The sequence below is a fragment of the Peromyscus californicus genome, unplaced genomic scaffold (genome assembly GCF_007827085.1).
Source record: "Peromyscus californicus insignis strain IS unplaced genomic scaffold, ASM782708v3 Scaffold_5__1_contigs__length_169319896, whole genome shotgun sequence".
In the NCBI taxonomy this organism is placed as follows: Eukaryota; Metazoa; Chordata; class Mammalia; order Rodentia; family Cricetidae; genus Peromyscus; species Peromyscus californicus.
In genome coordinates, this window is record NW_026294573.1 from 154,877,505 (window position 1) to 154,892,864 (window position 15,360).

General features: G+C 40.3%; 1 protein-coding gene across 1 annotated transcript in view; it reads right to left on the minus strand.

Annotated features, from left to right (window-relative positions):
• Atp6v0d2 (ATPase H+ transporting V0 subunit d2) overlaps positions 1-15,360 on the minus strand; it is a 45,607-nt gene that overhangs the window by 11,648 nt on the left and 18,599 nt on the right. The window contains exon 3 of the mRNA XM_052718453.1: positions 1,509-1,687. Coding sequence (XP_052574413.1) covers positions 1,509-1,687 — 179 coding nt within the window. The remainder of the gene's footprint in view (positions 1-1,508; positions 1,688-15,360) is intronic.

Consider the following 15,360-nt stretch of genomic DNA (forward strand, 5'->3'; position numbering starts at 1 on the left):
GCTGCTGCAGCTTAAAGCAACAGATTCACAATAAGACAGATTCAGATGTAATAGTTTAAAATGTGTGTAAAATATACGTAGGCTTAAAAGAGACAAAAAAAGGTGATATATACAGTATAGAAACAAATACATAGTTTTAAAAAATAAAGTCTTTAAAGAGACAGTAAAATTAATATAAAAATAAGCCACGTGAAGATGAATATTGCACAGAGAATCTGGATTGTGTTGTCTTTGGGATTTTTAACTGCAGAAAAACATTTGATTGTAAAAGCTGTTGAGTTATGCCAAAATGTATATTTTAAAGGTACCTTGACTTCAAAATTTGGATGTAAGGATATGTTGCTTTGGAAAGGAGGCTCTGCTTTTGTTTCCACAGAAAGCCAGAGGCTATGGATTTGTTCCAGATTAAGATACACCAGGTTTGAACAGCCAAGACCCCCTGAAAGGTCTCTGATGACACCATGGCCCAGATGATCCAACATCCAGAATGGTTTCAGGCAACTGGCTCAGACAATACACTCTCATGGATTATTCCATAATCCTAAAATATTCTTTGTTTCCCCATAAGATACAGCGCCCCCCCTCCAGCAGGAAGTAGTAAGAGAAGCTACGCCCAAATTCCCAAATATACCAAGGAAGATGTAAAGTACCGATAAGCCACAAGCCACGTGGCAAGGTATAGATTAATAGAAATGGATTAATTTAAGCTGTAAGAACAGTTAGCAAGAAGCCTGTCACGGCCATACAGTTTGTAACCAATATAAGTCTCTGTGTTTACTTGATCGGGTTTGAGCGGCTTGGGACTGGCGGGTGAGAGAGATTTGTCCTGACTGTGGGCCAGGCAGGAAAACTTTAGCTACACATGTGTGTGCACACAAGCATAAGTCAGAGGACAGTTTAGGTGCCATTCCTTAAGAGCCGTCTACCTTGTGTTTTGAGATACAGTCTCTCTCACTGGCCTGGAGCTTGCCAAATAGGCTAGGTTAGTGGTCCATCAAGTCCCATCCAGTGCTGGGATTAGAAGAGTGTGCCACAACACTTGCCCCCCCCCCCCCCCCCCCCGCCGCTGCTGCTGCTGCTTCTTCTTCTTCTTCTTCTTCTTCTTCTTCTTCTTCTTCTTCTTCTTCTTCTTCTTCTTCTTCTTTTTCAGAAGCTATGGCTCAAGCTCAAGTTCTTATGTTTGCAAGACAAGTGCCTCACCGACTGAGCTATCCCCCCAGGCCTGGATGATTCGTTAGGTGCTGTTTGTTTTTATGAAGCAGGGTCTCTCTGTGTAACCAAACCAACCTCAGGCTTGCCAACCCCCGCCTTAGCCTTCCACAGATGTGTGTGTGTGTGTGTGTGTGTATGTATGTGTGTGTGTGTGCCATCATGCTCAGCTTAGATGTCCTGTACAAAACGATGGATCTGTATAGTATAAAAATTCACAAAAATGTTTCATATTGAAGGTACATTTTCTAATGACTGTGCTAACATGCACAGGCCATTCTACACATAAGTGTTCATACCTAATGGTGTTTCAACCAGCACAGCTTTGAAGAGATCTGAGGTGGTCTCTGCAATGTTGACTGCTTCCATCTCTGTGAAACGGCCCAATGGGTGACACTTGGCTAGAACTTCTTTCACAGATTTCTTTTGCAATGCCCCATTCATCAGTAGAATTACATTGTCTATCATATAGCTGCATCTGGAATAATACTCAAGCATTAGAGAAACATTTAACTGGGTGGTATGGTGATTTGTAGTTGAGCCCTGAAGAAGTCCACAGATCAGACTCCCTGGGAGATGATATTCAAGCTGAAATTTGAAGAATGAGTGGAGTTTTTGATGTAAAGGGCTGAGACCTGGAGGACAGAGTTTTTTAAGGTAGAAGAAAGAACATTTGAGATAACACACACATACAGACACACATAGAAATAGACACACACACACACACACACACACACACACACACACACACACACACACACACAGAATGGATCACTGAGGTAGGCCCAAGGTTGCCTCTGCTAGGTCATGATGTATAAAGGGAGGAGCTTGGGCATTAAGGACAATGGTGGATACTGCATGCTTTTCAACTATAGGGAGTGTTTTGGTCTATGTATTTAATATTAAAATGGAAGAAGAGGTAAATACACACCTATAGAATGTGTTGCTTTACAAAATTTATTTTATCTGGTCTCCATAACATCACTGTAATGTTGGTACTATTGTTGTCTCAATTTTCTAGATGAGGAACCAGAGACCCAGATGGATGTAAATGTAGTCCATGATAGCAGCTATAGATAACAAATGGGACAGCTGAGAACCAAACTCAGGCAGTCTGCTTCAAGGACACTATTTTTTAATCTGTGTGTTATGCTGTTTTTAGTGTTTAGGACCATGAGTAGATTGGGGAGTTCTTGGTTGAGAAGAGACAGTGAGGGGAAGAAGACATTTGCAGTATATGTAGATATTCTGGACAGAATGAGTTTAAGGTATGCAAGAGATAACCAAGAAAGAGCTAGAAAACCTCAGAAATGCAACCTAAAGATAGCTAGAGGCGGGGAGAAGGCAGTTTAAAGCTAAAAGCCAAAGCCCTGAGAGGATTAAGATCACTTCCTAGAGAGTATGTGTGCAGGCTAGTTTTATGTCCACTTGACACAAGCTATAGTCATCTGAGAGGGAACCTCAGTTGAGAAAATGCAGCCATAAGATTGGGCTGTAGGCAAGCCTGTAGGACATTTTGTTACATACTGATTGGTGTGGGAGGACCACAGCTGGGCTGGTGGTACTTACTGGGTTCCATAAGAAAGTAGGCTGAGCAAACCAGTAAGCAGCACTTCTGCATCAGTTCCTGCCTCCAGGTTCCTGCTAAGTTTGAGATCCTGCCTCGGCTTCTCTCGTGGACAGAGATTCAGGATATGCAAGCCAAATAAACACTTTCCTACCCTATCACAGCAATAGAAACCCTATCTAAGACAGTATGCAAAAGGGTTCATTCTGTGCAACCACAGGAGGAACCTTAACATTTAAGGGCTAAAGGATATAAAGAAGCATGGTCAGATGGGAGGAGAGCCAGGGGAGTGAACCCCAAAAAGTTCTAGAAAGCTATAAGGAGATATTACAGAGTGTCAATGACTACAGGTACATTAAAGTAGACACTGACATAGACATCCCTAGGCTAAAGAAACTAAGAGACCATCTAAGGTAGTAAAAGCACTCAGTGGAGTATGTTTGTGGGAGAGTAAACGGGAGGGGGAAAGACAGGGTTGATCATGGATGGGAAATGGAAAGAACAAAGAGAGAGAGAGAGAGAGAGAGAGAGAGAGAGAGAGAGAGAGAGAGAGAGAGAGAGAGAGAGAGAGAGAGAGAGAGAGAGAGAGAGAGCGCTCATCCCACAAGCTGACCTTAATGTAAGGGGAAAGAAGCCTTTCATTTAGAAGGTTACTATTTGTTTCAGGTGAGAGAGAAGGGGGAATGTGTAGTACCAAGCAGGGAGAAGCAGTGGAAAAAATGAGGTGACAGGTTGGAGGGGGGGAAGGGACAGTCCACTCATGAATGAACAAAGGTCCTCTAGTTAAACAATGGTGGGAGACTACACTGTAATGTAGACTTGGAAAGTGACACCTTGCAGTGGATTGCAGTGAACTTGGATATTGGAAATACTATTGCAGGAGCCTGGTGCATGGGTTACAGGCTTACTGAGCACCGGTTCATTTCATGGTGGAAAAGCAAGTCTGCCTTGCTGTGGAAAATCTACAGTCTACCCCACTGAGAATTCTAACTAACATTCTTGAAGCAATTATCCTTCATACAAGGCACTTGACTGTAAAGTTTCTTTGCTTCCCAAACAGCAGCACCAAATTTACACATTATGAAATTTTAGAATCCACTTTGTCTGATGAAAATAATACTACCATGATATTGTTTCTTTAACTGTCCCTTTAGGCTCAAAGGCAATTATCTGACAGAGGATTTGCTACCACTTAATAGTCCTTGGTAAGCTTCAGGCACTTGATGTTCCCCACAGCACGTCTGTAATGTAACAGCATATGCACCCTTGACATTCTGCAACTTAAGTCAATGCTGTGAGGAGGATTTGCCTACATGTAATGGCCTGCAGAGGGTGCAGACATGTGTATATTACATGTGCTTATGTTTTTGCTAATACAGAAGTTGGCTTCCTATCACAAAGAGCAAGAGTAGTACAGATTGGGTTGAATTTTATTTCAACTCATTCTTTGAGTGTACTTGTTTATAAAATAACAATAACACCAGTTCTCATAGCATTGTTTAGGAAATGAATGGTTAGGAAATATCTCTTTCCTGTCCCTGCCTTCCCTCCTTGTCCCCATCACACATATATACACCACACATAGGTATATCAATACCATCCAGCTGTTGGAGGTGGGACATTGCTTAGAAGATAACTTTCTCCTGCCATAATATCCCTAAAGCTCCATGGCTATGAATATGGTGGCTAGCTTCAAGTCACCTGGTTATCTACCTACTTCAAACTCTTGCTTTACATAATTTTGTTCACAGATAAATTTAGATAAAGTTGTTGACAGATCCAGGATTAGTACTTACTCCGGCAGGGTAATTTTCACTACTACTCATAGTCTACACCAACATCCCTGTTTTTAGCCCCTTTTCTAATAGTTGATTCTATTCCTCCTTTATCGGCATCTGGGGAAATCATAGTCTAGTCATTCAATTTCAAAACTACTTTAAGTTGTTAGAAGTACATTTTTAGGCTGGGCATGGTGGAACACACTTGTAATGCTAACACTTGGGCGATTGAGGCAGAGGACCACAAGTTTGAGGCCAAATTGAGCTATATAGTGAGACTCTACTTCAAAAATTATAAGTAAGTATTAGTCATTCCAGAGTTTGTATTACGTGGCAAGCATTTTACATGTTCTCATCCAAGCCTCCTGACAATTTACTGCTGAGACTTCACAGATCTGGGCACCGAGGCTGGGGCTGGGGAATATGTACCTTCAGATCACCCTGCTCCAATCTGACAGGAATTTGTTGGCAGTAATGTTACCCTGCCTCTCTGTGAAACCTCTTTTCCATTCCAAGTACACATCACTTGCTCAGGTTGTATACAATGCCCACACAGTACCAACTGCAGTAAATAACCCCTTTCAAAGCCACGGCTTCAAGTCCTTTGTCCAGTTCAAGTAAGACAACCAGCTCAAACCAGACAATACTTTCAGCACTTCCCTTTGGTCTTAGATTTGTTCTCTGCTCTTGGTCTTTCTTTAACTTGTTTAAGAATCTTGAGAATACCTAAAACGTATTTTTGTACAATAATGACCAGATTCTGAGCTGGAAGGACAGTTGCTGAAGGTCAGCTAAGAGTCACAATTTACTGAGTTAGAGAAACTTTCTTTTATGGAAAAAATTTCAATACTTCAGTGTCATTAACAGCAACTGTGAAATGGCTGCCATTTGCTAACTGCTGAGGGCATGAGATAGAAAAAGGTGAATGCTTTTCAAGAAAGACACAGGTCAGTGATGATCTGCAGTGTCTAAGAACTTGATAATTTCAGGAGTACTAATCAGACGTGGCACAGGGATGCCTCATTGCTAAAATCTGTCTTACCAGCAGCTCAGATTATGGTGACTTGGAGGAACATCCATAAAGTATAACTTCCATTGCGTTCTATCAACAGTAGATGTTAACATAATTTGTCATTTTGATGTTGACCTTGATCTTCTGGCTGAGATAGCACTTGACAGATTTCTCCAAAGTAAAATTGCACCATCCATTCTTTCTATGTTCTGCCTCTTTAAAGTTTCTACATGCAGCACCCCTGAGAAGTGTTGATGATGATTATCTTCCTTCAGCACAGACCTTCTACAATAGTTATGGGGATGTTTCCCATATTCTTTCTCCTTTATTTATTAATTAATTTAATCATTTGTTTGCACCAGTATTGACCCATGGTATTTATTTTATCCTGGGATGACAGTTCAGTGCCTCTTCCTTTAGTGTGTTGCTCAGATTGTTGCAGTTTTGGCCACTGTGAGCTCATTCAGTTGGCCTGATGCTCCTTTCACATGCCCGTGCCATTGTGGTTTGGTTCTTAGCACTTGCTCCTGTCCTGGCACTATAAGGTGGTCCAGGCTAATTTTGCACATTTCCTGTCCCCATTCTAGAATCAGCTATTTCTCTGCGGAAATCTTTTCTTCCTATTTATGAGCTAATTCTGCTAGAGCCACCGTCTGGGCACTCGGGCTTGCTAAGAAGTTTGGCCATCTCAGCTGAGGGAGTGAAGTGCCTGTGTGTGTTTGCACCAAAGAGTCCAGACTAGTGCAGTCACTCAGTACCCACCACTCAATGACATCATCCAAGGCCATCCTAGTGCAGTCACTCAGTACCCACCACTCAATGACATCATCCAAGTCCACATTTTTCTTCTGTTGTAGAAACAGAATATTGACAAATCTCAGTTCTGGAGAAATCTCTCATGAGTCTCAAATCTATGGATTTGAGAATATGTTCTTTGCTTCTTATAAGCACAAATAATTTTATTATGGATTTATAATGTAAAACTAAATAGATGCATGCTTTTAATTTATATATTGTTGTTCTGGAGATTGAAGCAGGCTTTAGAGATGCCGTGGCAGTCTCCTGTCACTGAGCTGTGTTCCCAGCAGGATCCGAACTCTTGTACTTCTTTTGGGTGCATATGACCACTCCTTTTCCCACAGACACCACAGTCACATCAACCACAGAGACATACAACCCAAATGCCTCTGATACATTCCTCTTCTCTTTGCAATCTCTATTCTTTATCAACAGCACCACTGCTTTCACTCTTAAAGCAACAGCAACCTCCTTCTTCCTTCAAGGTCAAGCGTATGTTTCCATTCCTTGTATATGGGCACCTTTTAAATTGGTCTATGATGACCTCTTCAGTAAAAGATAAGATAATTTAAACTAAAATGTTTTTTTCATATGTAAGGATATAGCCCAGTGGTGGAATGCCTGCCTAGCATGTACCAAGGTCTGGAATGTGGCCCATAGAACTGAAGGGGAAAAATAAAGTACACAGTTTAGGAGAGAGAATAGTCAGGTGGTGGTGGCGCACACCTTTGACCCCAGCACTGGAGAGGCAGAGGCAGGCAGATCTCTGCAAGTCTGAGGCAAACCTGGTCTACAGAGCTAGTTCTAGGACAGTAAGGGCTACACAGAGAAACCCTGCTTTGAAAAAACAAAAGGAAAGAGAGAGAGAGAGAGAGAGAGAGAGAGAGAGAGAGAGAGAGAGAGAGAGAGAGAGAGAGAGAAAGAGAGAGAGTAGAGCAGATGTCTGAGGAATGTTCTGGGGCAGAAATGAGACTTGGTAAGAGGCTGAGAAAAGGTAGGAGTGCTAAAAGGAAGACTGTCATCAGAGCAAGTGGCCTGAGGCAGACACCTGCAAATGCTTGGGTGAGGTGGGAGCATGCTCAGCACCGCAGCAAGATGGAGTAGGGTGCAAGACTGAAGGGGGAGTGCAAACAAGTGTCAAAACACAGGGAAGTAGAGCATTCTTTTAAACAAACCTGGCACCAGAGGACAAGAAGGGGCAGACTTGGTAGGGCCACAGGGCAAACTAAAGTAAACCATGCATATCAAAGCAGTTTGTAAATCATAATAAGATTGTCACATTAGAAGGAGCCGAGGCTTGGGAATAGATAAACATGATTCTAAGGCCAGTTCTGCCACTTAAAAGCCAGTTCACAAGCACTCCATTTCCTCAGCTTAAGAATGGAAATATTTATTCAGTTTTGAATGGTTGGCCTCAGGATTAGTCATAATAAGAACACACAGGAGAGTGCCTTGTATTAAAGATGGCCATGCACTCTGAGAAGGGATTTTCTTACAAATTGGTCTCTGTAGACAAGAAAATAGGAAGTGTAAAACCACATCTTTAATATGAAAAAGTTTACAATGTTTATATCTTTTTATTAAGCTTGGGATTTCCTCATATGTGGTTTTACATTTACTTCTAAATAAAAGAATCTTTTCTAAATCCACCCTTCCTCTTGGCGGGTAGGAGGTGGGGATGAGAAACGGGGCAGTCATGTAGAAGGCTGAGACATTCGGAAGACCATGAGCCGCGGTGGTGAGGCAGTTCAGGGGCTTTTACCTGAGTTCAGTCTTCGGAACCCACCGTGGAAGGAGGGGATCAATTTCCCAAAGTTATCCTTTGACATCTACATGAGTGTGCCTGTATTCACACGTGCACACACTAATAATAACGGAAATTTAAATTTTAAAAAGGACGTGAGCTGGTAATGCTTTGGGAGACTAGCTTCAAGTGCTTGATTTATAAACAGGTTGAAAAAATCAGTTGCAATTTTTATTCTCTCCCTCTCCCTCTCCCTCTCCCCCCTCTCCCTCTCCCTCTCCCTCTGCCTCTCCCTCTCCCTCTCCCTCTCCCTCTCTCTCTCTCTCTCTCTCTCTGGGGGAGGGGGGAGGGCAATTCTGCACCTTCAACACCTTTGAACTCTTCATGTCTTTGGGTGGTCATTGTTCTAGATGACATTTTCTTTAAGTAAATGTTCAATTTTTTTTTCCCTTTGGCAATGAAATCATTAACTTCAATACATTATTGAAGTATATTATATGCATAAATGAAAATGTTATAATGAGCTCATTATACTTTGTAATTAAGTTATGTTAATATAAAACCCCCAACCCCCAAATGAAAACAGTGTTTACTAGTGTGTTGTTGGATGTTTTTGCTATTTTGGGGGCCTGCCACCTAACCCCCAAATAAATCACATGGAGACTTACTATTACTTTTTTTTTTTTTTTTTGGTTTTTCGAGACAGGGTTTCTCTGTGTAGCTTTGCACATTTCCTGGGACTCACTTGGTAGCCCAGGCTGGCCTCGAACTCACAGAGATCCGCCTGGCTCTGCCTCCCGAGTGCTGGGATTAAAGGAGTGTGCCACCACCGCCCGGCAACTTATTATTACTTTTAAATGTCTGGCCTTAGCTTGGCTTGTTGCTAGCTGGCTTTTCTTAACTTATCCCGTCTATCTTTGGCCTCAGGGATTTTTACCTTTCTCTATTTCTGTATACCTTTTCTTTCCTTCTTACTCCATCTCTGACTGTGTAGTTGGGTGGCTGGGTGACTGGCCCCTGAAGTCTTCCTCCTTCGTCTCTCATTCTTTCTTCTCTCTCATTCCTTCTACCAGATTTCTCTTTCTATTTATCCTCTCTGCCTGCTAGCACTGCCTATTTCTCTCTCTCTACACCCCCCCCCCCCCAATTATTGGATTTTCAGCTCTTTATTAGACCATCAGGTGTTTTAGACAGGCACAGTAACACAGCTTCACAGAGTTAAAAAATGCAACATAAACAAAAGTAAACACACCTTAAAAATAATATCCTATAACACTAGTGGCTGTTCTAAAGGACAGTCACTTTTGTATATAAAAAGACTTGAATTCATTTTTTAGATGGAAGCCCTGAAGACTCAGTCTGAACTCCTTCCTTTGGCCTCAAGTGAACAGTGTCTAACTTGGTGATTATACTAGATATATGGTCTAAAGGCATGTAACTATGATGTGGCTTGATTCTGGAAGTCGCATCTTTATTACACTGATTTATTTTATGGGTTAGGGTTGTGCATGCTATGGTGTGTGTGGAGGTCAGAGGACACCATGAGGGTGTCAGTTCTCTCCTTCCACTTTGTAGGTTCTGGGGAGAGAACTCAGGTTATCAGGATTGGTAGACAAGTATCTTTACTCAATGAGCCATCTTATGGACCTGAAAATCACATCTTTACATCAAGCTTGATTGCTACAGTTTCTTCCTACCTAACAGGGCACATCAGCATCCTTCCATCTGGACAGTATAATGCATTCTGTGCTTAATGACAGTTGTTCTAGGTGATTGGAGTTCTTAGGTATGTTGGCTAGGTCATGTTTGCATATATGGGAAACAGAGAGAGGAACATACCATATAATTTCAGGTATAAATATTCACTAACAGAGGTTTGGGGTGTGTGTGTGTGTGTGTGTGTGTGTGTGTGTGTGTGTGTGTGTGTGTGTTAAGTTTGATTCATTTTAAAAACAATTTATTTTATCTCCCAGTGAAACTCCTCAGTGAAAGGTACTGGTTCGCTCATACAGGCTGACCTGTCATTCATTCTGACACAGACAGTAAGGGCCGCGTTGTATCTCTCGGCTTAATAATTTTCAATTTAAGGTTTGACTTGATAAACATTTAATTAAGTCATGGAGTTGCTCAATCCAGACCTAACCAGATGTGCTGCATGGGGAAGTCCTGACATTTTGTATGATTTGCAAATACACTTCTGAGATTCAGAATACACACAAACATTCTGTTCCCTCTGCAGTTTTAGTAACATGTTTTTGGTTCTCTGAAGCTTCTCTTTTTTAAATAGAGGAAGTGAAAATTAATTTTTCAGAATGATTTAATTTTTGTTGACACATTCATTTTTTCTTCTAACAAAATAAAATATTGAAAAATTACTCTGCATTTAGCATTGCCTATAACAGCAAACATCAAAATGAGAATGTATTTTGCATATTGCCCAAACTCTAGAACTGTTAACCTCTTTAGTATTTACAATAGTGACCAGACTTGCTGAAAATTTCTCAAACTTATTTGCCTTTTTCTATACTGGTGTCATGTTCTTTGTCTTTTCTAGATGCATAAAGATGCTAAAATTTCAAATCCCTCTCATCCTTTCAGGCAATAGGCAGATACATTTTCATTTTAGCTTTTTAAATGTTTCCAACTCAGGGCTGGTTAAAAGCATTTGCTACTCTTAAAAAGGACTGGGGTTCAGTTCCCAGCACCCACATGAGGTGGCTCAAAACTGCCTGTAACTCCAATTTCAGGGGGTTCTGACACGTTCTTCTGGCATGCTCTAGAATCAGGCATGTACTTGGTATACATACATAGGCATTCACACATCCACATAAAATAAAAATAAATCTTTAAAATGTCTCTGGCTAGAAGGGGTCTCTGTCTGTCTGACTGTTTATTCTCTCTGTCTCTTGGTCTCTATGCATGTATACCGGCAAAAGCAGTGATGAATGTAAAGAATACTCAGCATATTCATTCACAAATATTTATTACATATTTAATGGATTATATTATCTGGAGTCTATTACTATTTCTGCCATTTCCAACTGTGTGCTCTTGGGTAAGTCATTTCATGTGTTCATTTGAAATATAGTTATCCGTAGTTCTTACCCATCTGCAAAGACAAGGACTTTACTTACTATGTTTTCGTGTGTTCTGGGTTTAGAGTAGAACAGGGATGCAACGAACATTTTTTAACAAAAGTAAATGAAGTAACTGACTTCCTGGTACCTTATCTGGAGTTCTCTCTCTAAGAGTGAAAATTGCTCATTTCATGCCTTTTCTGTAACTTTTCTATCCATAGAATGATCCTAATATTAAAAAGATGGCTCTATTCTTTTGCCTCTTCTAGCATACTTGAAGCATTTCAGGAACTCAGAGAAAACTACCAATCGATAGTGGGGTGTTTCTGGTCGGTTAGGTCAGTTAAACATGTTAGAGCATCTACTATAGCCTGCTTCTTGCAGTAAAAAAACAATGGCACCTCATCTTTAGTATGTTTAATTATCACTCAGAGCAGGTTTTATAAATTTTTTTCTTTCTGACACAGATAAGAAACAAATCCTAGTGGATAGGAGAGGGTCTGCTATATTAATATCTGCTTAATATAATATCTGCTAATATTAAAATATAAATATTGAATATCTTCTGACAAAGCAATTTCACTTCTGAGAATCTATACTAAAGAAATTTTGTCACATGAAAGAACAGGCATAGCTGAAGTGAGATTGATTACAGAGTCACTTGAAATGCCAAAAAAATGAAACAAGCCGGGGCGGTAGCCCATGCCTGTAATACCAGTGCTCTGGAGGCTGAGGCTGGAGAACTGTGAACTCACGGTTATCTGAGATTTACAGAGAGAACTTTTAAAATTGATCAATCAATCATTCAATACAGACAGATAAAAAGGAATGATTAAATAAATTGTGGTGTACCCAACATAATAGGATATATTATATTCATTGTATAAAATACATCTACATGTATTTGGAAAATTCATAGTAAATATGAAATGGGCAACACAGACAATGTCTATAGTGCAGTACTATTGTCTAAAACAAACAATAAAGCTAATGAGATAAATTTGTCCTTTATTGTAAACGTGTATATCTGAAACTTTTCACATGGAATATGTAGGAAAGATACAATCAAAACATGTGCATGGTTATGACGGAACTTCAGGACATAAGTACTTAATATGTTTCTTTATTTCTAAAAACTCAATAATGTTAGTGCCACTCAGTATGGTTATTGTGAGAATTAAGTGAACCAATACATGTAAAGTATTTATAAATGCATTGCCCTGTAGTGAGTATTAAATTCTAATTAAAAACTAGTTTTTAAAACATACTGATTCTTTGCAATAAAAACGGAAGATAAAATAAAACTAGGACATCAGATGTCTGGATCACTGCCAAGGGAGGTGTCGGTCTGTCTCCTGAGGACCAAGGTTATGAAATAGCCTCAAATCTCTTGAAGCAATTGTGAGGAAGGAGAGTTTGGAAACCAGGTTACCAGGATCCACCCGCCCCCTGGTGGACAGTTAATGGTTAGGCAGCTCATGGACAAAGCCCAAAGGAAAGATCATGCTTTTGGCCCAGATTTATATCCCACTTGAAGATCTGTTGCAGGGATGACATCCTAAGCTCCTCCACACCACTTCCTTAATACCCTTAATCCTCAGACGCTAATTTTGCTAATTTAGGTTGGCATCAGCAGCTTAGCAGCAGTATTAAACTGGTTTCTTTTTCGTTGTTCGACTCACCTGGGTCTAGCTACTTTCTAATAGAAATACCTCTCTTCCTACAAGCCTGGGCTTGGGCATTTGCTGCCTTTGTGCATCCTTTCCTCACTCTCCCATGTGAACATTGTGCTGGCTTTTGCAAGTAAAATTTTCTACATTTTTTGCACATTTGAACATTTTTGAGTGAAGGTAGACTGGATGTGTTTACTTATTGTGTAAGTACATATTTTATGGATGATTTTCACAAATCTATGATTTATGTAACACCCTAGAGACCCACACTTGGTTTATTTATACCCCATTTTCTCTTGAAATTATTAAACATTTTTAAACTGAAGACCCTGCATTTTACTTACAATTGCTATCACAAAATACGTAGCTGATCCCTTTTTAGAATTAAACCCACAACTCCGTATTGTATAAAATGACCTTTCTTCCTTAGATGGAAAGCAAGGCTTTGAATGACTAAAGTCTTTTTCTTGGGGGTCCCAAAGTAGCATAGTGTAGAGTCATGTTGGAACCACTGGTTGTGAGAGTTTCCCAACCGGAATCAGGGTCACCTGCAAAGCTTATTAAATAAAATGCAGATTCATAGACATGTTCCAAGACCCACTAAACCATGAGTTTTGGAAGCACAATCTTGAAATCTGCAACTTTAATAATTCTTCCACAGTTAGGAAATAAAACCCTTATGAATTCATTTTTAATCTTAGAATCTTGCACAAGTCTTCACTTGCAGTAGTCACTTAATACATGTATTGTGATGATCAAACACATACCATCCAGTTCAGGCAGACCAGATTTTGATTCTGCAGAATAGCACTGGTGTTTTTCAGTTCTTATAGGACTGGGGAGGTTTAAATGATAAGGCCTTATCAGCCACTGCAGCTGAGACTGTTTAGCCACATCCCTGCTTCCTGTGGAATTTCTGGAGACAGTACATCCTTTCAGGCAGAGCCATGTGGAAGATTGGTAGAAGGACTTTTCTGGTTGGAAACTCACAATCAGGAATGAGCAGTGGTGCTGAGGTAAGTGACTTTGCATCACTGTGACTGACTGACTCAACACTTCAGAGGTTTTACTCAACCATGGTGGGAAGGCAGGGGCAGAGCAGAGCCTTTGCATTCACACTAGCCCGGGAGCTGGATCAGCTGCAGTTGCTTACACAAGCTCAACTCAAACCACTCACACCCTTTGTGAATGGAGAAAGGCTCGCCAGAAGTAAAACTTGCTCTACCTGCACTTGAATGATACTCATCTGATCAGCATAGCCTCTCAGGTGACAACCGTGACATCATGAAGACAGGAAGGAGGCAGGAAAGGCATGCCCTGAGAGACACTCCTCTTACTTCCTTCAACCAGGACCAGTTCCATCACCTTCCAATAGTTTATTCAAAATATTAATCCATCCATAGATTGAACTATTGATTAGATCAGAGAGAGCCTTTAAGTTCTAGTCATTGATGGAAAAAAAATCTCTCTTACACCCACCTATAGGTGTGCTTTACTTATTCTTGGCATCTTTCAGTCCAATCAAATTGATACTCAGGATTAATTGCCACTATTGTCAGTCAATCTCAAATATTATTGGAAATAATTTGACTGTGGAATAGGACATAATATGCACTAAGCAGAGTTTGGGGAAGGGAAACACAAAGCTTAACGTATCTAAATGGTCTGATCCAGAGGGAAGGCTCTACAGTCTCTTAGAAATAATGTTAGAAAATTATTTATAGCAGAAAAAAGCTGACAGTGAATGTAGGGATTCTAATATTCCAAATCAACAGTGACTTTAGTCTTTTAGAAATGTAGAAAGATGTCAGGTAATGATGAGATAAATGGTAACTTATTTTTATTATATACTTTAATTCACATTGATTTTTGAATTTCTACAGAGAAAAAGAAAACCTTGGCAAACCACCCCTTCCTTTTGCCTAGACCGCCAAGGAAGCACTGCTCTTTTCTTTCTCTCACTCATCACAAATCCAGATACTAAATTCTGAGACATCCAACTCCCAAAAGCATCTAACCACCTTGCCATCCTCCCCTCTTTCCCATCTCGACTGTCAAGATTTTCAGTGCAAATTGAAGAAATAACTTCTTCTATATCTTCTATTCTCATCTCCTGAGCACATCTTTTATAATAACAGAATTATCTCCCTAAACAGATCATTTCACTCACTTTGTGAAGTAGGAAGAATTAACAGGTAAAAACAAATAAATAAATAAACAAGAAGGAATACAGCACATTTGGAATCCGGCTGCTTGGAGCATAGTACTTGGGTGCTCACTTACCAGCTCTGCAGACTTAGGCAGATTATTTTTCAATGTCCCAGTAAATAAGTCTGATAGCAGCATTGCCAGTTACTGAATGAGCACTGTGTGCACAGCAGTCCTGTGAACTGGTATTCTTCCACTGGCCATATGAGAAAAGAGCATAAAGTCATAGACATTAGATTGCTCAACTATCCAGCCAGCAGTGGTGGAAGCATTCAATCATCCCATCTTATGGTC